We start from the raw sequence: 27,405 nt of genomic DNA, 5'->3' as shown, positions 1-27,405 counted from the left end.
AGCCCTGACTCTCGGTTGCTGTGTGACTCTAAGCCTTATTTCCTCAACTGTAGAGTGGAAACTACAGTGGTCCCTTGTCTATCGCGGAGGTCAGGTTCCAGAATCCCCAGCAATACGCGAAAATCAGCAAAGTAGCGACCTTAGATTTATTTTATTATTTATATATATTTAAAGGTTTTATAACCCTCCCCACACTCATAAACCTTTACACGGTTAACCTTTCCCACACTCTTATAAACACTTTCTACACTCTTAAACCTACATAATTTTAACAACATACAAAATTCTATATGGGTACTCACCAGTGAATACTAATATATTTTAATTAATATTTTATATATTTTATATTCAAATTTTTAGGCTAGAAAATGCTTATTTTACTGCAAAACTAATTAAAATAATAAATATATAAAAATGCCTATATAACACAAAATCCCGCATTATAGTGAAAAATCCGTGATACAAAATTAGATATATACAATTTAAAAATATGCAATACAGTGAGACCATAAAAAATGAACCATGAGCCTGACCTGTGGTGGCGCAGTGGATAAAGCGTTGACCTGGAATGCTGAGGTTGTCGGTTCAAAACCCTGGGCTTGCCCGGTCAAGGCACGTATGGGAGTTGAAGCTTCCAGCTCCACCCCCCTTCTCTCTCTCTCTCTCTCAATCTCTCTCTCTCTCCTTTAAAATGAATGAATAAATAAATAAATTAATTAATTAATTTAAAAAAATGAACCATGACATGTGGGACAACTGTATATCAAAACTAAAACCATAAGCTTGGTGAAGGTTAATTGAATTAATACATATACACGTGCTTAGCTTGGCACAATTGTGATTTTTCAATATATGTCTAATATTTCTGTTATTAGTATTAAAAAGTAAGAAGTTGGTGAAATAATGGGAAAGTTAAAGGGATATAAACTTCTAGAAATGTATCTCAAATCTTAATTGATAGTAAAGAGTGGATCATGACATAATAATTATTCAATAAAAGGGAAAATTGGCTATTTTAAAAAGATTTTAAGCTAATTGTCACTTCTTACTATTGTGGGAAGTAAATTCCAACATGACTAAACACCAAAATGTAAAATAAGCAACAAAACCATTAAATACTAGTAGAGACCATAAATGAATATTTACCTGATTGGCAGGTGGTTTTCTAAGCATAAAATTAATAAATCATGAGGAATAGCTTAAAATTAAAAGTTAATCAATAAAATGTAATAGTATATTCACAAGCTTGTATAAAAATTAACATATGAGGAAAAAAATTTTACTTAGCAATCAAGGAAATTCAAGTAATAATTAAAATATTGAATTATTCTTTGTACTTAACAATTAAAAAATTTATGAGTTTATTTGTTATAACTTAGCAATAAAAAGGTGAAGTGCTTATGACAATGAATATTGTTACACATATATTGTAAATTGACTCAAAATTTTTGAAGAACTTTAAAACCATTCTTAACTGGGAATATGAATTCATGGGTATGGATAAGAGTTTCAGCTATTTTTTCTATGTTTTAGGATAATTTTTTTCTTATAATATTTAGTTTACAAATATTCTATAAAATAGAAAACTTAACATAAATAAATAGCATTTTTAATAGGAATAAAATTAACCAAGATTTTGAAGATCACTGTTTGTGTTCACTTTCTTTTTATTTTTCCTGTATCGCCCTCTGGTGTCTAATATGTGGATAGTGTCGGATAACATAATTTGTAATTGTACATACTTGCTTGATTAGCAAAGTTTGATTAAATTTATTTAATTTAGATACTTCATTTAAATTAATTATTTTATATAATTTAAAATTGTTATATATATATAAATTATAGTTAAATTATGTAAAGGAGTGTACTTGTATATTTTGTAATTTAAACAGTTACCCGTGTTCCAAATGAGGCCAGTCTGGATTTGAGCACTTGACCGTGCAGATTGTCGCACACCAGAGTCCACGCTTTCACACTATATCTCTTTTACGTGCAAAAATGATAGAAGAAAGATCATTAGAACATGCTCTAAGGAATAATTTAGATATAGAGAAATTTTTTAAAAACCAAGGAATTACAAATGATGTTCATTTTGCCCAGTAAAGAATGTTTTATGACAAAGTACCCTAAAGTAATGAAGTCTGCCTTTATGGAAGCTGGGAGTCCATGGATGAGGGAAGGCATGGAAATGACAAGTGTGCTGAATGGTCAGGCACATGTTGCCTGTTAGAACTTCCTCTGCAGTTCTTTGTAAAAGAACATTACCTTCAGATTTTCTTTTTAATTCCTAGGGTAAAACTACTTTGCCCACCAACCTTTTCAAAGGGAAACTTGGTGTTCCATGAAGGTGAATTATAACTGCCATTCCTAGTCAAGGTTGCTTTCCAGGAACTTGGTGCTTCTCTGACTTATGATGCATATCAGGGCAATGGCAACACTGTGTTGTTTGTATCCCAGATTAATCCAATGGGCAGCAAAGCTGCTGTCAGAAATATTTGCTGAATGGACTGACCAGGTGATGGAGCAGTGAATAGAGCATCAGACTGGGATGCGGAGGACCCAGGTTTGAGACCCCGAAATTGCCAGCTTGAGTGTGGGCTCATCTTGTTCGAACAAGACTCACTAGCCTGAGCCCAAGGTCACTGGCTTGAGCAAGGGGTCACTTGGTCTGCTTTAGCCCTGCGGTCAAGGCACATTATGAGAAAGCAATCAATGAACAACTAAGGTGCCACAACAAAGAATTGATGCTTCTCATCTCTCTCTTTCCTGTCTATTCCTATCTGTCCCTCTCTCTGTCTCTCTCTATCTCTGCCACAAATAAAGAAATAAATATATATAAGAAATATTTGCTGGAATGGTCTCTTATTCAGCAGAAATCATCAGAACAAAATGATACTGCCTTTATAAAACCAAGAGTTTAGTTTACTTGATTTGAGAAATTGTTGTTGTTTTTTTTTGAGGGGGACCTAGAGTGTCTTTTAATTTGAAGTGTGTATTTAACTATGATATTTACTAGAAAAGTTCTTTGAAATTTACTGTTTATGGTTACCTCAGAGAATGTTTTATACATTAAACTAAAGTTTGAGGGATACTCAGATACTCATCTCGTTAGTGAACTTTATTTAAATTTCATTAAAACTGATATTGTTTATCTGAATCTTATGCATCAAGGAATCCATTTTGATTTTGGTATTGAATATAATACTAAAGTTTTTAATAAAATAATTTTTTAATGATAGAATGGCAACTGCTTTAACATCTATGTGCTGGCATCTACTTTATGCTAGGTGATTTACGTTTATCTTCATTTGACTATTTTAATAGTGTCTGTCTGGAAAGACTGTATTTATGAAGGTACAAGTATAAACACATATTGCACAACTAAAATATAATCACTACAGTAATAAGTTTATAGTTTAAATATTGATCAACATTTTGTACCATCTTCTCATCTTCTTAAACTCCATACATATATTCTGTAAATATTCATAGCATATCTATTATATGCCAAGTGCTGAGGATGCAGTAGTGGGATGGCCATTTTCTTTGACCATGTGGGATTCTAATTCAGTGGAAGATTTGATCAAGATACAATACAAAATGCCTGATCAGGCAGTGGCGCAGTGGACAGAGTGTCAGACTGGGATGCAGAAGACCCAGGTTTGAAACCCCGAGGTCACTGGCTTGTGTGCAGGCTCACCAGCTTGAGCACAGGCTCACCAGATTGAGCATGGGGTCTCTGGCTTGAGCAAGGGGTCACTTGCTCTCCTGTAGCCCCTTTGGTCAAAGCACATATGAAAAAGTAATCATTGAACAAGTAAGGTGCCATATGAAGAATTGATGCTTCTCATCTCTCTCCCTTCCTGTCTGTCTGTCCCTATCTGTCTATCTGTCCCTCTCTCTGACTTTCTCTGTGTCTGGCAAAAAAGAAAGGAAAAAAGTAATAATACAAAGAAATATGAAATAACTCTGATATGTTCTGTAAAAAAAATTAATCTAGACTTAGGGGAGCTTATAACAGTGTGATTTGACCTGATTGGGGAAGGTCACTAAAGCCTTTTATAAGGAAAGGATATTGAGGTTAGTGGGACAACTGAGTGTAGAGGAGAGGAATAGAAGGAACAGGAGAAGTGGAAGGGAAAATGAAAGAACGGACAAATACTGGAACATAGATACAAGGTCCCTCATGATTTCTAAGCAGATGCACATGGTACCCAGCACACTTTCCTGTCTCAGATGCTCATAGAGATTTTTCTCAGTAGTTTTAAAAGGGACCTACCTGGTTGAATTATAAAGCATCAGGAAAAGAATTGCCATGATGTTAGCTTAGATTTCTGATTCTGCAGGGTTAGTTAAACATACATTTTTAAACAAAGTATTCTCTTGATAGATGACAAAAGCAGGGCTTCTTAAATCTATTTTCACTCACCATATACTATTTCAAAGTTTTATGGTGGTATGTTATTAAACTTTTGCTCTGTGGTTTTTAATATGTGTGTGTGTGTGTGTGTGTGTGTGTGTGTGTGTGTGTATGGTTTGTATATTAAATATGCAGTTTATAAATGGAAATCCAGGCACATGTTACCAAAGACTGCAGTTTCAGTTCATGAAAATAAACCTATTCTTTTCTGTTCTAAAAGCATATGAATATCAGATGTCTGTGGAATGTATACTTACCTAATTTAGACTTTTAAAATTTATCATCCCTTTCCATAGGATAATAAGATTTGCTATAGGGACTTATACTTTGTAAGTTATTTTTTTCTCAGCATTATTTATGAATTTGATTATGAATATAATAGTATTTCTGTTATACACCACTGAATTTGTACTTAACGAATTAAATTTACATTTAATTAGTTTGTATTAAGTGACTTATTGAGATATTTCACTCTTCTGTTTTAAAAGCAGGTCAAGGCCAATCAGAATACTCAGGTCCATACGTTCATTATTCAATGCTCATTTTAGGCAAAACATAATTTTATAATGATTCATGGTTGAACTAAATCAGTTAATGCAATTTTCTATAACCATATCTAATAACTCTCTAAGGTTAGATGTTTTGCTATCAATATATTATGAACTATTTTTTTTTCACTAACATGGAAATTCTCACATTCTTTTATTTTCAAAATGGAACGTGTTTAAGGTTGTATCATGTTATCAAAGAATGGAAAGGAATGAAAAAAAGGCAGTGGGAATTAGATTTTTGACCTGAAAATACTAAATTTTCAACATTCAAATTTATACAAAACAGTGAAACATATTGGAGCTTTGTTCTTATATACATGATGTACCTGGAAGTAGATCAATGTAAAAATAAGAAAGAACTCAAATTATTTATCTGAAAGTGCTGGACGTTTTACTTGCTATTTAATTTCTACTCTCTTCAAATCATCTCCTCTCTTACTTTATCCTGATGACCTTGCCTCATTGTTCAGTTACTATCTGTGACAGATAGTAACCATCATCTTTTCAACACCAGATCTATAGACTTGAGTGTGTGGACTCAGCTCACACTCTTCTTTCCTAGAACAGCGAAGTCAGTATTTTCTTAAAGGGTCATCCTTACAGATGACAGTGGTATTCCGTCCTCCCCCACTTTCACAAGAACTTTCACCTCTTTTTTTCCCTGAATCTTTTTCTTTCTTTGCTCTTTAATATCAATCCTCTCTTGCATCTGTATCTGAAGGATGGCTTTTCTTGCGTCCAGGTGTACCTTTACAGGTACCAGCCTCTTTTTGTCTGCGTCCCAGCGAAGGCACTTGGAAGGTGACCCTCCGCACATGCCATCTTGTCCCATTGTTCTTCAGTGCACGCCCTGAGATTTGCCTATATAGCCTGGATGCGTTCAGTAAGTCCTCATCTTCTCTGTCTCTGAACTGCAATGTCATCTCTTGAGCCTTTTTTCTCTTATCATCCAAGAGAGTCCAATCACTTTGTTTCTTTCTTGACTCCATGGGAACTTAACTCTTACTCTGTTTTCTTAAGGACACCTACCCTCCTTCACTTAACTTTAATGAAGACTTCTTTTGAGCCTCATACTTTAACTGTTCTGGTTTTTTGATATCTCTATTTGCATATTTCACTTATAGTAAGTCCCCAATTTACAAACGTTCAACTTACGTACAACTCATACTTACAAACAGAGCACTTAAGGGCTATTAGTAATCAACTGCAGTTGAACATCAGTAAAAATGATATTATAGAGTTACTTGACTCCCATGGCAAAGATCTAACCAGTGAGGACTTTATGGAACTAGAGCAGCAGATGATAACATTTAGGGAAGAAAATAGAAACTCCAGAACCAAAAAAGTTTTCTACAAAAGAAATAGCTGATGCTTTCATCTCATTGAAGCAGGAATGGCAAAGTTAGAGGAGCAAGATTCTGATAAAGAGAGGTTCACCAAAGTTTGCTATATAGTTACCGAAGGCCTGAGATGCTAAAGGACCATTTATGATGAGAAAAAGAAAAGCTCTGTATAAACCTCCCTGATGCCGACTTCAAGAACCTGACTCCAGCAGCAGAAACAAACCCTGACACTGCAACACCAGTCCCAGCCTCTCTAACAGGTCCATCATCATCTGCATCATCCAAGATTGTTTAAGGTTGTATTTGAAAATCTGCAAGTAGTTATACACCCAGAAAAATAAAAATAAACGTACGTTAAGTAAGACAAACATCCATGTTGCTTTTAATAGGTAAATGTACCTGTTCCAATTTACATACGAATTCAACTTAAGAACAAAACTACAGAACCCATTCCGTAACCCAGGGACGGCCTGTATATTAAAAACTTACCCTCACTAGAACTCTGTGCCTTTTGTCACTATTCCTCAAGTCCTCTAGTCACTCCGCCAGCCATCCAGATGCCCACGGCAGAACCTGACCATCATTCAAGGGAGCACTGTCCTATTCAACCACATATCCAATCCACCACCAATCCTATTGATTCTTCCTCCAAAATAGATCCTGATTCCTTTCTTTTCCACCATTTCCACAAATAACAAAGCCAATTATATATTCAGCTTGGTTACCACAATAGCTTTTTAATTATTCACCCTCCTTTAACTTTTGCTTACCTTAAATCCATTTCCCAAACAATAGCTAAGGTGATTTCTTAAAATTCTAGACTGTATTATTTTGGATTTTGCTTAAAATCTTTCTTTGACTTTCCATTTGACAGAAAATAAAATCCCACATCTTCAGCATTTCCATTAGACCTTGCATGATCTAGCTCCTTCCTCCTTTCCTGAGCTCATTTTATGTCATTTGTCTTCACATGTGACTGAGATAAACTCTTCTTTTTTGTTTCCCTAAAGGTTCCTTTTACCTCACCCCACATCAGGCCTTTTGCGGGTTGTTCTATCTGCCTGAATGTTCTTCCTCCATAGAATTCAATGAACCATTTCTCTAGGAATGCCATTTTTAGGGAGATTTCTTCCCACTAGCTGCTCACGATTCAAATTAGAACCCATTCCGTGATGTTGTCTCCTAGAGCATAATATTATATTTCTTTTTCAGAAGTAATCATAATTTACTATAATATATTCACAGGCAATGTAGGCATAGTTAAAATCTTAGACTCTTCTGTCCCAGTACTAGTCTGAATTCCATCACTTATTTGCTATGTGACTGTGGACAAATTATTTCGTTTCTCTATGCTTAAATTTCTTCATGGAAAATAATAACACTCATCTTGTAGGGCACTCACCAAGAGAAATGACTAATATGTATTGAGTATATAGTAAATGCAGCACATAGTAAACACCAGGGGTCCCCAAACTTTTTACATAGGGGGCCAGTTCTCTGTCCCTCAGACCGTTGGAGGGCCGGAGTATAAAAAAAACTATGAACAAATCCCTATGCACACTGCACATATCTTATTTTAAAGTAAAAAAACAAAACGGGAACAAATACAATATTTAAAATAAAGAACAAGTAAATTTAAATCAACAAACTGACCAGTATTTCAATGGGAACTATGCTCCTCTCACTGACCACCAATGAAAGAGGTGCCCCTTCCGGAAGTGCGGTGGGGGCCGGATAAATGGCCTCAGGGGGCCACATGTGGCCCGCAGGCCGTATTTTGGGGACCCCTGGTAAACACCATATATGTTTACATACATACAAACATATATCTGTGTATGCATATGCCCAGTTTACTTAATGTCTGAAGGCACAAAACTTATTACCTGACATAATTCTTGATAGATAATATACTGCTAGGAAATACATTCTTAATGGATTAATGAAAAGTGTATTGCACCCTATAATTAGGCTTCAGTTACCTTCAGAGGGAAAAAAATAATACATTATATTTATATGAATATATAATCACTTATAAAATTTATGTTTTGGCTTGTGATCCAGCTATTGAAGTTATTTAATGGTATGTTTTTTTATCTGAGAACATCTTCAAGCTTTTACCTGGCCAGCCGCACCATCTCCTAACAAGTATGGTTTTATTATTCTCATTTGCAAATGTGAGGATCTACACCCCCAGAGGGCCTTTTACAAATAGCAAAGTTAATAAATGATAGAATGAGCTTACTCATCTCAGTGTCCTGGATCTTACTGCACTACTCCCACTGTCCTTATCTTTGTGGAAATATCCAATGGAATATATGAATACTTTTTATACAAGTGGTGGAATTACTTTGATGATCACTCTTAAGTTTTCTGTTTGGGCAGGTATGCCTGCAGTTTATGTGCTCTCCTCTCACAGCCTCTTTGTGTTCGAGGGCGCATCACTCACAGCAGGAGCTCTCCGTGGTGATCTCTTGGCCGTGGCTTGCCTCCTGAATTTCACTGAATTCTGTACAGAGCTTCTAGGTGATGGTTCTAAAAGGCCACCAGAGGTGCTTGATGCTCTCACGTTGCTTTCCTGTTTTAAAATATAAGAAGACTCTATTCTCAAATTTCAAAATTTTTAAACGTTTGTTCCTTTAATACAGTATACTATTTTCCTATCTAGCTCTTCTTTATGAGAGGCAAGATACAGTTTCTTCCTGTATCTTGCACAAGCATCATATCATTTCTGGATTCTGAATACATTTCATTATTAGTTTTTATTTTTTGTCTGAACGTTTATAAAATTTGAGAGCTGAAGGGGACCACATATAACTCAAATCCCAAATTTATAATTGGGGAAACCAGGCTTCAGAAGGTAAGTGACATGCTCAGAGTTACAGTATTATTTGGGGGCTTAGAGGAAAATTACTACTTGACCCTTACTGTACTTTTGTTACCTATCCTGTTTTTGTAAGAGAAAGCAATGCACTGGAATCGAGAAGTATAAATAGTAAATTCAATGAAAATTATATGGTTGATTTTAATTTCATTTATATATTTTCTTTTTCAGTTTAACAGCAAAGCACAGGATGTAAGCTGTTTTAATCACCTTGTGCAAGCAAATGTAAGAAATAAGAAAGTGCTGAAAGATGCTGTGAATAATATGACAGCAAAAGGAATTACAGATTATAAGAAGGGCTTTAGCTTTGCTTTTGAACAGCTGCTTAATGTAAGTATAATACCATCCCCTTTTCTCTTTCGTTATTGAACTGTAGTTAACTGAATTTCAATATCCTAGTACATATTTATACTATCTAGAATTTGATAACAATGCTGTTTTTCTTTTTTTTTTTTTTTTTTTTTTTTTTTTTCATTTTTCTGAAGCTGGAAACAGGGAGAGACAGTCAGACAGACTCCCGCATGCGCCCGACCGGGATCCACCCGGCACGCCCACCAGGGGCGACGCTCTGCCCACCAGGGGGCGATGCTCTGCCCATCCTGGGCATCGCCATGTTGCGACCAGAGCCACTCTAGCGCCTGGGGCAGAGGCCACAGAGCCATCCCCAGCGCCCGGGCCATCTTTGCTCCAATGGAGCCTTGGCTGCGGGAGGGGAAGAGAGAGACAGAGAGGAAGGTGCGGCGGAGGGGTGGAGAAGCAAATGGGCGCTTCTCCTGTGTGCCCTGGCCGGGAATCGAACCCGGGTCCTCCGCACGCTAGGCCAACGCTCTACCACTGAGCCAACCGGCCAGGGCTAACAATGCTGTTTTTCATTTGTTTAGAAAACAGATATGTCCAAGCAGTAGCAATCTTTGAATGGCTTTTATTTTGAAATTGAAATTCAAAAAGCATACAAAATGCATTTTTCTTATCCTTTTAGATATTTTCTTCTATCATATTTTTGAATTATGTTTAAAAACATACTTATATGGTAATAATTTAATTTTGTATAAGCACTTAAAACTTAGTTGGCATATTTAGAATATTTTTTTTCTTATTATAGTTGCTGCAATATTTATCTGGAAACTTGTGCTTTTAATTATCAAATGTTTGCTAGAAATATTTTAGTTTTAAACATCTAGTTTGGGTAGTTAAATTGTTCCTAAATTTACAGAAACATCAAAATAGTAGAAGGTTAAATAGGAAAAAAGTCCCAGAACAGAAACTCCTTTCTTGGGAAAGATTTCCCTGAATGAAGCACCCGTTGGTATCTACAGTTAGCCCATTGGACTCTGGCATAGCCCACTGCCTGACGCATGTAAGGTCAGGTATCTCTACCTGGACTGTATTATCTGATGGCCATCTCATATTTTTTTATTTTGAATTAGTTGAAAGCAGGAAGCTTCATAAAGTTCTGTATCTCTCAAGAGATAGTATTTTCACTATGGTTAAGAGTGTGGACCTAACTGCTTTGTACCTTGGTTTCCTCACTTATACAATGGGAGTCACCATTGCATGTACACCAGAGGGTTGTGGACAGGATTGTCTGCAGAATGTGACACAGCAAACCTCATGTGTATGTCAGCTGTTGGGCTGGAGTTGAAGTCAATATCATTATTACTTTAACGACTAGCTCATGGCTGGTGCCAAATCAATACGTAATTCCTATCATATTTGCCAAATCACTGAATAAGGCCTTGCTTGTGGTCTTTTCTGAAAACTTGACTTTGTTGTTCCCTAAGTGAATCTTCTAAATAGTTATTGAGATGTCTGACTAGTTGGTTCATTCATTCGTTCATTCAGCCAATATTTATTGAGTGTCTCACAATTCCCTGTCACAGTGCTGGAGCTGAAACTATAGAAATAATCAAGACCTTCTGCTCTTAAGCTCCAGCATACACTAAATCATTTTCCCTAGTACAATGCATTCTGGCCTTTATGGGGCATTCAGAGTGTTTCTGGAGCATCATGGAGGAGGGCCCAACTTACCCAAAGGGGGTGAGTAAAGTGTGAATTAAAACAGGATTTTGAGGAATGAGTAGAATCCAGGTAGGTAGTTAAGAAAGGGGAAATCATTTCAGGTAAAAAGGACCACATGAGCAAAGGCACACAAGTATGCCAGCCTGCATGGGTCACTGCAAGAAGTGCCAACCCTTTGGCATGGCTGTGGCATGGCAGTATCAAAGCAGTGATGGAAATGGGGAGACCGTCAGTTACCAGTAACGAGGTGCTCAGGAGCCAATGAAAAGTCTCTGGTATGAAAACGACATGCTCTAACTAGTGTTCTAAGTTAAGCTATTGTGGAAATCCTGGTGTTGGACAGCAGTGAAGAAATGCTAAGGAATGACATGGTTACTGCATAGAGGAAGCGGTTGCTAAGGGGAGAGGATGATTTGGATACCTGTAAGTTCTCTGAACTGGATGATGGCACAGCAGTCTAGACAGAGGGCAGAGAGAGCTCAGTTTCAGCTATGTTGAGTTTGAGGTGGTGATATTTATTAAATGCCATTAAACAAGCAGGTAAGCAGACAGGAAAACAAAGTAGTTCAGCACTGCTGTTTTCAAGTGAAGTCATCTATGGTAAAGTGCACATTTGTTAAATGATGTATGTTCATTAATAAATATACGAAAACTTAAAACTTTGAAATTCAAATGTAATTGACCATTAGATTCAGGTGTTTCCTTTTTGTATAAAAGGAATATAATATTTTTAAAGAAAAACTATTTTTCTCTTGAGTCAGTAATCGAGTGTTCTAGACCTTGGCAGCACAACTATTCTTCCTAGTGCTGTGACTTTGCTCACTTCCCTCCCTCTTATTCGTGTTTCAGTTGTGAAATGCTAAGGTGTCTCAAGCCTACTTTACTATTTCAGAGCAGTCTCATTAGAGAGACTGATTCATTACTAATTGCTGATAAAATATAATTTTACTCCTGTTGGCCCCTAATACTGCCTTTGTGGCCATTATAAATTATTTTTAATACATCTCAGTTATTTCTGGAGTAAATTTCCAATGTTCTGCTTTCCACACATTCCTTATGTGTTGCTCTTCTTCATCTTAAAATAAGTCTCCCAGATGTCGCGGCCTGCCTTATTCAAAATTGAAGCTTATTTTGTTATCTCTTTCAAATACTTCTAGTCTTATTATCATGCAATGTCATTCTCTGTTTCTTTGTATGTCCTTCCAAGGTTTACCTAAAGATCACTGAAGCAAGTGTCAAATAGAATTAGACACATTTATCACATGGTAAACTTTAAGTTAAGATGTGGATTATTATTCAGGTAGCATTCATAAAATATTATCAAATACACTGGGATGCAGTTCTCAAAAAATTTTTAGTGCAAATATAATAGATGCTTTTCCATGTGCTGGCCATACAGAGCTACAACACAGCAGGTTGTGAAATAATGTATTAAAGTAAATTAACAACTCTGATTGTAATTTTGTTGAAAGAGTGAAGGTCTTTCTTTAACTTAATTTGTTACAAGCCAGTAAGTTGTTAACTGTTGTGACTATGTGATTCTTTACATAATTGTATATCCATTGAAAAATTGCTGTGATGTACTTTGCTTTATCAAAAGTCCTGAGAAAAATCATATTGAAAACAAAACATTTTATTTCCAATTTTGTATGTCCTAATATGTATATCTCCTGGAAAAGGTTATTAGTATTTATACATGTTTGCAAATGATCAGCAGGACCCAGTGTGCTACTTGACACTGATATTTGCATTTAGTAATAAAATGCCTCTAAAACCTCCAAAAGAAAATCAGCCTGTTGTAAACCTTTATTGTATCACTTTTACAATACAGTTCTTTAGATACATATTATTTTGCCCATTTTTCATATTCAGATTAAAAAGACAAATTAGTAGGGAAATTAATTGTAGTTAGAGATTTCAATACCTTTCACAAAAGTATTTTGATAATAAAATATGTTACTTTTTTGTCTAGTCAAATTTTCAGATACTCTCCTTCAAAGATATGAACCGTGTTTGAATGGGACAAATTGTATTGGCAATACTTGTCTTTTCACAATGCTTTGATAAAACTTTTAACTGCCAATGTTCTAATGGCCTAGTTGATAAGATTATATGAAACAGGGTCATTTCATCAATAAAGCCAAAATGGTGTCTTATTAGCTTTTACAACAGGAAATGGGGTTTATCTTATTTGAAAAATAGAGCATGGACCTCCAATAAGCTTAAACACTACAGGAAAATTAATGATTTAAAAAGATATATTAGTAACTTAAAGGCCAGGATGTGCTATTCAATATGGTAATCAGAATCATATGTGCTGTTGAGCACTTGAAATATGCTTTGCCTGAATTTGTTAATTTCAGGTTTTTCTTTTTACTGTAGCATGGCTAATGGAAAGTTTAAATTACCAATTTGGCTTATATTATATCTCCACGGACAGCAATCAAGCAGGCGTCCCCAAACTACGGCCCGCGGGCCGCATGCGGCCCCCTGAGGCCATTTATCCGGCTCCCCTCCGCACTTCCGGAAGGGGCACCTCTTTCATTGGTGGTCAGTGAGAGGAGCACTGTATGTGGCGGCCCTTCAACGGTCTGAGGGACAGTGAACTGGCCCCCTGTGTAAAAAGTTTGAAGACCCCTGGGAGGTTTTGCATTTTGAAAGAAGCTGAGAATTCTTAAGTTAGTGTCACTTTTTTATTCTCAATGTTTTCGCAAAACACACATTTCACAACAGTAAAAATGTTGACATGATGTCAGACCTCAAAGAAGCCCAGAATTCTAAACTAATTGTTAATTGTAGCAGTTCTTTGGTGCTAATGCATTGTTTTCTCACTTTTGACTCTGTTGGGACTTTAAAGAAAGTTTAGGAGAAGACTTCCTATAGAAATGGATTCTTTCAGGGTTAGAATGTATGTGGCAGGTTGAGAGAGGATAGAAGAGATATTCTGGGAATACATATGAACATTTACAAAGATATGAAAGCATTGGGTGTTAGGGATTGACTAGGTGTTTATAGTTTTGAAAATGTAAAGTGAATAAAATAGGATAAAGAGGGAAGACAGAAAACTGTTTGTAAATAAATTACAAATATATGTGAAAGGGTATGCACAATTTTTATTAATATTATTTATTTCTGGTGTGAAGTAGAAGGGCATAAAATTGACATCATAACTATTAGTTAATTTAAAATCTATTAAAGTTCTAGGCACTTATCTAGGCAAGAAAACAACACTGAACAAAAACAGACAAAACTCCATGCACCCATGGTACTTACATTCAATTATGCAAAGCCAACAATTGCAAGCAAATGAAATATGCAATATATATATTGCATATTTCACACACACACACAAGAGTGTAAAATGCTGTGAAGTAAAATACAGCCTGGGAGGGAGATTGCAATTTCAAATGTAGTTTTCAGGGAAATTCTCACTGACAAGGTGACATTTGATCAAAGACCTAAGGAAGTTGAGACCTGTGGGTGTCGGGGGCAGAGGGCTACAAGAAAGGCTCCATGTGGTGGTGGCCTGTTCTGACTCGGGATCTGGTTTGTAGATTTGGCCTGTATTTTACCCATTACTTGCAATTTGTTGATGCTCTTTCATATGCTGAATGATATACATGTACATATATTTTTTTTACAGTATAATGTTACCAGAGCTAACTGCAATAAAATTATCATGTTGTTCACGGATGGAGGAGAAGAGAGAGCCCAGGAGATATTTGCCAAATACAACAAGGACAAAAAAGTGAGTGTAGTTTTATCGTATTTTAATTTTAATATTAGTTTAGTTTTTTTTTTAAACAACAGTAGGGGAGAGTCATTGGGACAATTCTTGGTATAAAAACACTTGTGTGGTGAATTTAGATGGAAATAGATGTGGCATTCGTACAGGTCATGGATTATAAACTGAGGACTGAATTAGAGAAACATTAAATATAATATTTTTATGAGATTCAGAAGTAATTTATGACTAATCTACTAATAAAATAATCTTGACCTATAGAACCCTATTTGATTCTTCTGCACAAATTCTATATATGAAGATACTGTAGAAACTGACAACCCAGAAGAAAATGTAAAAACAGGTACAGTGTCAGCCTTTCTAGGATAAATTTATATTTTTAATTACTAAAGATTAATATAGTAATGCTATAATTTCATATAAACAGAAGATTAGATCCACAGACATTATTTTGTAGATTTAAAGAAAGTAATTTACAACAACAAAAATACCTCCTTGTTTTCTTTCAAGAAAAGATTTAAACAAATCTTTTTATAGGTATACTATTTCAACAAGCACAGAATGTGAAGATGAGTGTTAAGGATGGGATATATACTGATCACAAAACTTAGAGGATATTTCAAAATGAATATGAAGTGATAAAAAAAGAAGCATTTGATATGTCACTTGTTATTCAATCACGGTAATTGAGTTTTCACTTCATTTGCATAATCAAACAACTTTCTTTGTCTTGTTTGCTTTCCTGTTTAATAAAAAAAAATCAAATGCTTCTTTTTTTAATTGCTTCATATTCATTTTTAAATAGCCCCTTATTTTTGTGAGTAGTATATTTGTTTCAATGTTTGTTTAACTGCAGAGGACAGTATTGTAGAGGAACTTGTTTTAAAGTTTCACATGTATAGCTGAAGCTGCTGATATTGTAGGAAATATCAATATAACTAGATTTTCTAACAGTCCCACTATCAGCCCATTTTGGTTTTCTAACTAACTCTCCACAATTTATAAGAGAAAATGATTCTCAAGTTGTTTTCCTAAAATGTGAAAGATGCATCAAAAACTAATAATGATAACTTATAACCTATTTCTTATATTTCAAAAATTCCAACAGAATTGATACATTTATCCGTAAGAAGACACTGCAGAGTAAAGTGCCAGTTTGCTCTGCTTTTTATTGGAATTTTCATCATTTAGAGGTGTGGCTCAGCATTAATCACACTCTTTTAAATGGATTGTTTTATTATGCTTTTGAGAAATTAAAAAGAAAAATATATGAATTAATAGATTTAGATAGTTTTACAGACAAAATATTGTGAATAAGAATTAGTGAAAAATTTTAAAACACTTAGGTGATTTTTAGCTTATATGTAATCCAAATATGATCAAAGAATTGAAAACATATATATACATGACTTCAAATTAATCACAAATTTTTTAATATTCAGCTCTGTGAATACTGCTTATGATGTATGTCATATGACATACATTTATTGTAGGAGTTAGCATGATTTTTATAAACACCTGGTTATTTTAATGGTGTGGAAAACCATTTCTTTTGAAAAAGTTGATGAATGGACTGAACTGTTGACTGAATACTTTCAAATGCAACTTGATTTATGAATATTTCTTTAAAAGAAATGATCTGGATTAAAAGTAATGGGAAAATGCATTAATCGAAGATATAATGTACATTGCTTACCTTATTTAGTAACTAACATTCGTTTTCCAAATTTAGGACAACATTACTGCCTGAAGGATGTCTCGGACACTCCCCTCCCCCTTCAGGCTTGTTTAGATACATGTGCTCTGATTCCATAACACACTGCGTTTAGTCCTAGGTCCCCCACATTGCACTCTACCCCTGGGACCTGTCCTCTCTCCTCCCTCTGAAAAATAAGGTCCTATGAGACTGGACCAGCCTCTTGTTTACAAGTGAACTCTAAACATCTTTCAGAGAGCACAGATTCTGAGATAGTTCTTAACACATGACAATAAGTAAATGGAGGCTTACAAAACTTGGAGGCATGATTTCTGTTCATGGAAGTAGATCATAATTATAAAACACAATGTAAGGCGAGGACTATTCAGTTTATTTAAATATTCTAAATAATATAACATTAGAATATTTTGAAAAACTCAAATAAAACAAAGTAAGTTTAACCCAAAATTCAATTGTATCTCAAAATTTTAATTAATCTTACTCTTATAATTTTTCAGAGACTTTTTAGCATCTTCTAGTCATTATTTGAAGTATACTTTGTTATGTTATGATAGAAGTATAAAATTCCTATTTTTTCATTTTTAATTTTATTTATTTTATTTATTTATTTATTTGAGAGGGAAAGACAAGAAGGGAGAGAGATGAGAAGCATCAACTCATAGTTGCAGCACTTTAGTTGTTCATTGACTGCTTCTCGTATATTCCTTGACCAGGGGGCTCCAGACAATCCAGTAACCCCTTGCTCACCAGTGACCTTGGGGTTCAAGCCAGCCACTTCTGGACTCAAGCCAGTGACCATGGGATAATGTAAATGATCTCATACTCAAACCAGTGACCTCAGGTTTTGAACTGGGACCTCAGTGTCCCTGGACAACACTCTATCCACTGTGCCACCACCTGTCAGGCAATTGTTTCACTTTTTAATGAATATAAGTTTAGATATCATCTTTTTCTTTATTATAATATCCAAACCATCCACCAGAAGATCTTGTTCACCTTTGGATATTTTTCTCCATAAAGGAAAAAAATTTTAAATTAATATGACAATGAATTTTACATTGTGTATTGCAATTTGTGCCTATGGTATAGCTTAATTTTAAGGAATACACAGTTTTTTAAAACAAATTCAAGTAAAAGAATATAAATACATAAAAACAGAAGTAATAAGTAATTTTCATGTAAACATGTAACTCTGTTTTTTCTTCCAAAGCTCTGTTTGTATCCAGCATTAACACAATAACATGTCTCAGGGGCTTATCATAAGTCCCCCCACCAAATACAAAGATTTTATATCCTAAGAAAAACAATTATAGTCTATCCTCAATTTTTATGCACTGTTCAATGAATTGGATAAATGAAGAATATACTAGCGTAAAGCCATTTTGCTATGTGTTCATTTTTTAAATGTCCAGTCTAAATATTATTCTCTTGAAACACTGCTTCTCATCCCCTTCACCTTTTATAGGAACTCAATTTTTTAAACAAAGGCATTTTGTGCCGTGTCACACCACATATTAAATAATTCATATCACATTTACTTTTGTAAAACTAATGGATCTCTCATCTTTAACAATCTGTATGTTTTTCATTAATATATTATGTTCTGTGTGTTTAGTACACACACTACTCTTAAGGGTACATACCCTTTATTAATACCAAAGCAATTCTGAAAATTTAGTAGTTAGCCCTTAGTTTCTATGATTTTTCAATAAATGTTATTTTTACTTGACATAAAAAATAAAATATTTTCAGAATTAGATACTTTATTTCTGTGATTCTAATTTTAGTGGATATAGCACAGTTCCGTGATACACACACTTAGATATAGGTACACATACCTACATATACAGATACAGATACATATTTATATCTATTTAAAATGAACATCCCCCTTTCCATGTATCTTTAGGAACAAGGACTATATATGTAACTCTGGCATGAGATCTCTTATAATAAAGTGGAATGAGTAAGAACCAGCAGCTGGTTAATATAAATAAGGGGCCCTGGCCGGTTGGCTCAGTGGTAGAGCATTGGCCTGGCATGCAGGAGTCCCGGGTTCGATTCCCAGCCGGGGCACACAGGAGAAGCGCCCATCTGCTTCTCCACCCCTCCTCCTCTCCTTCCTCTCTGTCTCTCTCTTCCCCTCCCGCAGCCAAGGCTCCATTGGAGCAAAGATGGCCCAGGCGCTGAGGATGGCTCTGTGGCCTCTGCCTCAGGCACTAGGATGGCTCTGGATGCAACAGAGCGATGCCCCAGAGGGGCAGAGCATCACCCCTTGGTGGGCATGCTGGGTGGATCCCGGTCGGGCGCATGCGGGAGTCTGTCTAACTACCTCCCCATTTCCAGCTTCAGAAAAATGCAAAAAAAATAATAATAAATAAATAAATAAATAAATAAGGGATGAGGAAGTAAAAATCTGAATACAAATTTTTCTGAAATCTTTGAATATTTGCTAAAAAATATTGGGGGAAAAATAATACAGTCAACTTGAGGTCAGGTTGTGTACACATACACATATGTGTATATAGAAAGAGAATTTTTAAAGATGGAGGAGCTAATTAATTACCATATGTTATAGATGAGAGGGGATGCACTGACAGGGAAAGCTTATTGATATAAAACCAGGAGAGAATAATAGGTGGAGATCTATGAGAGAGGAGGGATTGAGATACAGATCATAGATTTCTGAAGTAGATAAACAAGAATTATATTTCTGGAAACATTGCTGTCCCACATTTAAAATGAATTCTACTATCAAGTTCAATAGTTTTTTCCTTTTCTTTTTTTTTCTAACATGGGAAAACTTTGTTAAGTACATATTGGGCTTAACATTTTGTTAAGCACATATCTGGTATTTGCGTGTTCTGGGTCCACTCAGTGAAAATAAATGACAAATACTTTTAATTCAGTTCAACTTTTGAATGTATGTATTTATATTTTGTTCAGACAACATTTACATAGTCAATTGTTTATGTCAAGGACATATATGTGCATATAGCATATATGTATTTACCAAAAACAGTGTGTATATGTATGAGGGAGTTTTTTTTCCACCATCTTCACATATAGCTTCAGATGGTTGTAGATGAATTGAGGAATCTTGTCTAACTTCCTCTCCTCTTTCAAACTTCCCGACCCTCCACCTACCCACCCACTCCATCTGAGGCATTGGCAGCCACAGACACTGATATGAAAGGTGATTGTCTATCTTTGTCATCTAAGGATGTGTATGACAGACCAGTTCCATACTTATGAGATTTATATTTGTTACATAATAAATTTATCAACTCAGAATTTCACTACCTACATTATCTTTAAATGACCAATGTGTAAAAATGAAATTCGATAGATTTAAATTTTCAATACTCTTAAATAGTGTATACCATACTTGATTATAACTTTATTTAAAATATGCTCTTTAATAAAAAAGTTCACTTATAGCTTAAAATTGTCAAAACTGCAAAATCATAAAAAAAATCAATGAGCTTTAAGAAAAAATCTGAAAACAACTCTTAAATCCTACTTTTCCCCCAAGCTTCTTGCTTGGCGTTAATATGGCTGCTGAATGCTTCATTTGCACTCATTTTTCATCTAGACGACATCAGAAATCACTCAGAGCACCCAGGTAGGTGTGATGAGGTGTGTCCAGAGAACTGATGAATGAGGCTGCAGATACACAGCACAGTTTAATGAGGCCAAAAAGTTTGAGAATTAGAACAGAATGTTTGGGTTCTTTTGCAAAATGTATTGCTCTTGGGAATGAATCGACCTGATTATAGATAGGTACAGCTTTAAACCGAATCCTTGTTAACCTCCTCACACAGCTGTTTCAAATTAAAATGAATTCACTTTCTAATCTTTACCTGCAGCAACGCCAATCCTTGGGGCTCACCCATGTGTACGAGACGTCCTTAAAAATGGTGCCAAAAGTAAAATGAACTTTGTCATAGAGTCCAAACAAATGAATAAAGAAAAGTAAAACCAGACACAAGGTTGAAAGATAATTTCCAGGCCTAGCAAAATTAAAGATAGTGGCTTTTCTGTAGAATAGTAAAGGGATTGGTTAGCATTACACACTTAAACTTGTCTAGTCAGCTAGAAAACAGTGCTCTGCTTCTTAGCTTAATTCTCAGAATTAATAAAAAAAGATGAAAGGCATTCAAAATTAATAAAATGAACATTTCAAAATAACAAGTAAATGAATGAGAACAAGTTGGAAAATGCGTATGATAGCTGGAGAAATAAAGAATACATAGCTATAAAGTTATAATCATCTGACAATAGATATATCACTTTTTAAATTTTTAAAAAATGATTGTCTAATTTTTCTGTCAAATCCAAAGTAGAGAGCTATAATCTATAGCCTGAAAAACTATAAGGCAAATTACAAATGGCTGAATCTGTGTATGTGTTCTACACAGTAACAGTGAAAATTGTCAATTAATTTTTCAACAGATGATAGGGAAAATTATTTATGAAAAATAATTCATTGCCTTTTTTACTGTCTCTATCGGCTTCTTCAACAGGCAAGAATAAAACCTTTGTAATGAATATTTAAACATATGATAGTCAAGGGTATTCAGACAAATGAACTACTTCTAAAAAGTATTATTTCAGATATTATGGCACTATCAACAGTTTCCAAAAGATTTTTAGCTTTAGAGTATGAACTATACCTTGTAGTTAAAAATCAAATCTATTATCTACTGCTAGAGTTACTGTATTGCTGAAAACAGTAATTACAATGTAATATGGGTCCCACCAATTGAGACATTAGCAAAGGCTGATTTATGTGCATGTATGTGCCTGTGTCCTCCTCTTTGACAGATTTATTTACATTTGCTTCTCTTTGAATAAAATTAATGTTGATAATTGCCTAAACTAAGGAAAATCTTATCAGGTATATTTTCTTCAGATACATGTCATATAAAGTAATATGACTTTCATGCATTTAATAGTCTTTAATATCTAGAATCTATTAAAAAACGAGGGTAAGAATTAAGCATGAAGTATATAATATGATATAAACCTTAGAGTGAAGAAAATGTGCTTAAAGTAATTTCTAGGTAGACTTGCACCACCTACAATTGGGATTGCCCGTTGTTTGGGTTAAATTACTGAACCAGGATAGCCACGCTGTTCTGCTTTTTATGCGGCTCCCTTTGTCTCAGGTTAGGACTCTGCTTACAATATGTCTGAAGAGGTGTCTTCCTGACTCCGTCTTTCTAGAGTGACCTCCTTTCCCCAGAATACCCTTTTATCATTCTCTATGCCAGCACCCTTTTTTCTTTTTGTTTTCTTTCCCCAGATTACCATTTAAAAAATTATTTTACTAATGTATTTGTTCAGTCTTTACTTTGAATTTCCCTGTATTATAAGCTCTGTAAAGGTAGGCTTGTGTTAGTTTATAAACCAGCCATTGAAGCTTCAGTGGCTAGCACAGGGCTTGATACACAGTAGTTGCTAAATATTTACTGCTATATCAAACATATCAGTAAATTTGCAATAAATATGCACCTGAGGTAAAACATAAGAAACTGCCTGGAAAATACTCAATAGCTTTGTTCTTTTAATAGGTAACCATTTAAAATGATATTTTTGTCTTATAATTGGAATGTGGGGTAAAGCTGGTATTCCATTCTTTATACATCATCTGATAAGTAGAGAGGGCCTGACCTGTGGTGGCGCAGTGGATAAAGTGTCGACCTAGAACACTGAGGTCGCCAGTTCAAAACCCTGGGTCAAGGCACAAATGGAAGTTGATGCTTTCTGCTCCACCCCCTTCTCTCTCTGTTTGTCTCTCTCGCTCCTCTCTAAAAAATGAATAAAATTTTTAAAAAGTATAGAGGGTTTAAGTTTATATAAAAAGTGATTGTATCATGGTAAATTTTTCATTTATCCTGATCAGTCCAACAAAGTTTTTCATGAGGATTCTCATTACTGGTGTCAGTAAGGTGCCTGGCATTACTCAGAAATAATATCTGCAATAAATCACTATATTGCTTACGTTCTGATCTCCAGCTGACAGTGGTCTTTGTAGAGCTACAGGTGGCCTGGAAATGCAGTGTGCCCATAGCTTATTCTTTCTCTAGCAAGTTCTATAAGTGAAGGCAGAGGGAGGGAAAACTCGAAATTTCTTCCTTATAGCATGATGTGAGGGTGATTCATTATAACGGTTATTGCAAAATTTAAAATATCAACATAATTCCAAGGCGTGTACCTGTGTTATGCATGCTTGTGTAAGACATGTGAGAGAAATGTCAGCTTGGGTTTTAAGATCATGTATGCACAGCCAAACAACTATTGTATTTTGTTTGTTTTTTTCAAAATTGTTGTGTGTTGTTTACTTAAATCCAACAAACACTAATTAAATTCTTGCTTTTGTCAAACTCTTGGAAATTCATATAAAAATATCTCAAACAATTTAGACAATATTAGACTTTTTCTCAAAGCATATTGTAATATGCTAAATATAATAAAGTAAACCAAATTTATTCCTCTAGAAAGGCATTATTTTGAGTTATTTTAGTCCTTCTAGAGGCATGGAAGGCTAATTTCTCACTAATGGAAATGTTATTTCTTTGAATTCTGGTAGTTTGACTATCGAAGACATTTTAGTCATCATTGTCGTTGTTAAAATCATCATCATCTTCATTACCATAGTTAATATTTGTAGAGCTTATACTTTTTTATATAATACCATGTATCATTTCATTTTCAACTGGATTAATTGTATGATAAAAGCATTTTTATTATCATCATCCTCATTCCCACTTTGGAAATTGGGAAACCAGAATTTGAGAAGTTGAAAGTTACCAGCTGAAAGTTTTACAGCTGGTAAGTGACAGAATCAAGAATTTAAATGATGAACAATCCAAATTTCATAACCGTATGTGGAATGTGCCAGGCTGGTAGTCTCTCTTCTCCTGGGCTGCCCTGTGACTATGCCAATCATCATTTGTCCATCCAGGAACCTTCCTTCTAGTTGGCCAATGGGATTTTACTACTAGTGACTAGAGGACGTGCTCCTCACGACCTTACAGGCTAAAATGAATTAAACTAAGCTGTCCAAACTTTGCAGGCTGCAAGTACCTTTCAGATCATTGGGCTTTATAAAATATATTAAGTGTGAAAGGTGAATTTGGACACTGTTATTTAATTAATAATATGTAAAACTAGAGATATAGGTTATTCAAATGCTCTGGATGCTGCTATCTTTGTGAGTTATGGAAACCACTGTAGAATTTTCTCCTAAAATATTTAGTCCAATCTTGTATTTTTATAGGCTTAATGCCAAAGGTTTTAGTACACATAGTAAATTAATAAAACCCATTTCTGACATCATTTTTTCTAACATGTTTCGATAGCTGAAGTTTTTATTTTAGTTTTATTGGCTTTCTTTCTTCATAGTCTTATTTCCATTATTCCTTGGAGATTTGCCTATTGTAAATTAAATTTGAACTCTGAGTAACTGATAATTGTTGAGGTGACAGTTTCCAGTAACTGTGTTCTGCTGGGAAATGAGAAATTCCGATGGCTTTCTAAAATAGGTTGACCCTATGGCTTTGGAAAAATCTTAATTGACGACAAGTATTTTTAGTCTTCAACAAACAAAATAAAATAAAAAACTGATTAGCAGAAGTCCAGAACTGTAGGATAAACTAATAAATCATTAGTGTGTTATATCAAATAAATCAGTAATATATTTTAAATGATTAAATTTGTTGTTAATTAAAAGTGTTCTCTGATCAAGTAGGCCAGACTTGATGTATCCACTTTATATTATAGAAATTATAATTTCTCTGTTCAGAGAACTGGTTTTTGAAACAACTGAAAGCCAAATTATGAAAATATGAGGTTAATAAGAACTGATTTTTATTGTTTTAAGTTTAGGTTTTATTAAATATGCCTTCAGATTACTATTGCTTCTACACTTATATAATGAAGCATGAGTCAAGAATTATGAAAATTTCTTTTTATTCTCTATTATTTACTACTCAATATAGTACATAAATGGCATGTGTATTAAGTATATTTTATTTTGTCTGCAAACATTTGTTTAACTCCATTGAGCAAGTCTTAATAACATAAAAATAGATTAAAAATTTATCATGATATAATGAAATTGCCCAGATTACCAATTGTGAGACAACTATAAACCCTGTTGTTGGGTTCTGTTCTGTTATAATTAATTGATTTACATGTCAGATGACATGACATTTCTTAGATCGCTCTGGTAAGAAGCTGAAACCACTCATTTGGCTATGAGCTTTTTCTTTTCGTTAAACAAATATTTATTCCATTATGGGTAAGGCACTGCAGTAGATAAAATAGCGCAGTCTTGGAACTGTTTTGACCTAATCCAATGTTTATTTAATACTGCCTTCCCACATTTTCTCTGTTAAAGATCTGGGCTCCAGCATTATGAGAAAAATCTTTCAAAGCTATCTATGACTGTATATGTCTCATATATTAACCTCACAGAAGAGAACATTTTGAAACACAAGCTTGTCTAAAGTCAAACAGATTAGGTGAAGAACATTGGACAACTTTTCTAGGATTATTTCACTTAGAACAGAAAGTTCCCAGTATGCATTTGTTACGTGAATCTGGCATTGTGATTATAAATGTACTATGAGGCATAAATAAAGGAATTTTTTTCTCCACATATATTGACTTTGTCTTCATGAAGAGATGGTTTAAAGTAAGTAATTTGTTTAATTGAGATTTTAGATAAAATAGTTTGTGTGAGTGCACATTAAGTATTTTGAGTTATTTTGTTATGTCATTTTATTTGTTTTTATGTAAGATATCCAAACATACTAATAAGAAAAGAGCTCTAAAAAATGTACATCTTTGTGAGTGTAATTTATGTTGGTTTTCAAATTGTGCAAATTTCAAGGAATTACTTTATTTTTTCTTTACCAAAAATTACAGTTAAACAAGAACTGTGTATTTAAAGAAGTGGAAACCATCAGAAGGTGGGGGTGGGGTGGGTTAGCAATTATCTCTGAATTTGGGCATCTTTAATTTTAGAGTTCATTATTCCACAGGGTGGCAGTAACATAATATGGAATAGGAGGAATACTATGTACAAGTATAAGAGGAAAGCTAGTGTGTAAAAAGTCATCTTGTACATTTCACTAATTCATCATGTACATGCAGTATAAAATGTGCATTGCGTATGTTTATAGAATTAATGAATTAAATTATTTCCTAATTAAATAATATGGATAAAACAACACCAAGCTAAACATATGTAGTTATGGTATCTGTGATTGAAATGATTTTTTTTGTCATAAGAAAATTTAAAATTTTGAGTAATTCTTAGTAAATCTTTTCTCAACCAAATGTATATATTTAAAATGATTTTAGAAAATTCTAGATAATCTAAAATCATTAAAAATCTACCTGCATCTGTTTGGTATATATATGTACATATGTGATGTTTGTGTGTGTGTCCACCAAGAGAAAAGCCAGAATCCTAGCTATATTATAAAGATTTTGTAAATATTGTAATGATAAGGCAGTTGCAGAAATATAAATTGAAAATTATAATTATACATTTATAATTATTGAGATTTTAGTAACCACTTGAAGTTTGGAAAATTTCAGAGAACAAGGTGTCTTTAAAAAATTTGACAGTATGTAAACTGTGATTGAAAATTTTAAAAATGCTTTAATAAAGATCAAATATTTCAAGAATTAAAAATGTTGACAGTAAGGCAAATAAAAATTGAGAACAAGGCACATATTATACATTTTTTATATGGGAATGATTCAGTCAGTCAATGTAACATGTTCAATAGTCAAGGACCTATGTGAAAAACGAACAAAGACGGGAAAAAAATGAGTGTGCTTTAAAATTTTATGAAATGATAATTGTGATAGAATGTACACTTCCACACCCAGCCCTGATCAGGAATTCCTAAATTTGGACTTCTGAGGGTTAGTTATATGGGGGTAAGAGTTTATTAGGAAAGCAAAGTTTTCTTTTACTAGTAAAATTTTTGGCCAATTTCAGTGTTTATTGGACTATTTGATGAATAACATCAGTTCAAAATAATGCCATGGTGTGTCTAAGTGTAGCCTCTATGTTACTAGAAATGCTCGCCTTCCAGAGATGTATTAGTCATAATCATCTATTTATTTATACTGAAAAGTATTTTATGAAAAGTATTTTTCTAGAGCAGTGTTGTGGAACGGGAACAACTAGAGGAAGCACTGTTTTAAGTTGAAAACTGGAGACGTGCTTTCGAGTGTCAATTATGACGGCAGCCCTGCGTGCTCTCTGGAGCATCTGGGTCTGTTCCCTGCCCTGAATTCCAATGACGGTTGTTCAGGGTATGCCAGTTAAACTGAATTATCAGTAGGGTGGCCAAGCTGCTTATAAAAGTATTTCCATTTAGGAATAAGTTCAATTGTATAAGCAGTAACATTCCATTAAAGTATATAGGCAGCCTAAAAGATGATCCAGTAGAAGAATTTAAGAAAATGAAGACGTTGCATTTTGAGAGAGAGACAGAGACAGAGAAAGACCCACAGTGGTGTCACTAGTCACTAACCTAGAACGAGTATTTGTTCTTGCAACTCGAGGTGATCAAAACTCAGCTGTGTTCACCAAATGGCTCACATAACTAGCTAAAAGCAAACCTAGACGACTTAAGGGTGGCTCACATAAAACTTTACAAGTGAAACAGCAACATCCCCAATGTAATTTTGACGCGGG

The 27,405-nt window shown here is 34.4% G+C and overlaps 1 protein-coding gene across 10 annotated transcripts in view; it reads left to right on the top strand.

The window, feature by feature from the left end:
- Nucleotides 1-27,405, top strand: part of CACNA2D1 (calcium voltage-gated channel auxiliary subunit alpha2delta 1) — a 587,655-nt gene that overhangs the window by 476,148 nt on the left and 84,102 nt on the right. For all 10 annotated transcript variants that reach the window (XM_066354417.1, XM_066354423.1, XM_066354420.1 and 7 more), the window contains exons 11-12: nucleotides 9,367-9,525; nucleotides 14,858-14,962. In XM_066354417.1, coding sequence (XP_066210514.1) covers nucleotides 9,367-9,525; nucleotides 14,858-14,962 — 264 coding nt within the window. The remainder of the gene's footprint in view (nucleotides 1-9,366; nucleotides 9,526-14,857; nucleotides 14,963-27,405) is intronic.

This window comes from Saccopteryx leptura, chromosome 12 (genome assembly GCF_036850995.1).
Source record: "Saccopteryx leptura isolate mSacLep1 chromosome 12, mSacLep1_pri_phased_curated, whole genome shotgun sequence".
NCBI classification, from domain to species: domain Eukaryota; kingdom Metazoa; phylum Chordata; class Mammalia; order Chiroptera; family Emballonuridae; genus Saccopteryx; species Saccopteryx leptura.
This window is presented reverse-complemented; position numbering and strand designations above follow the sequence as displayed.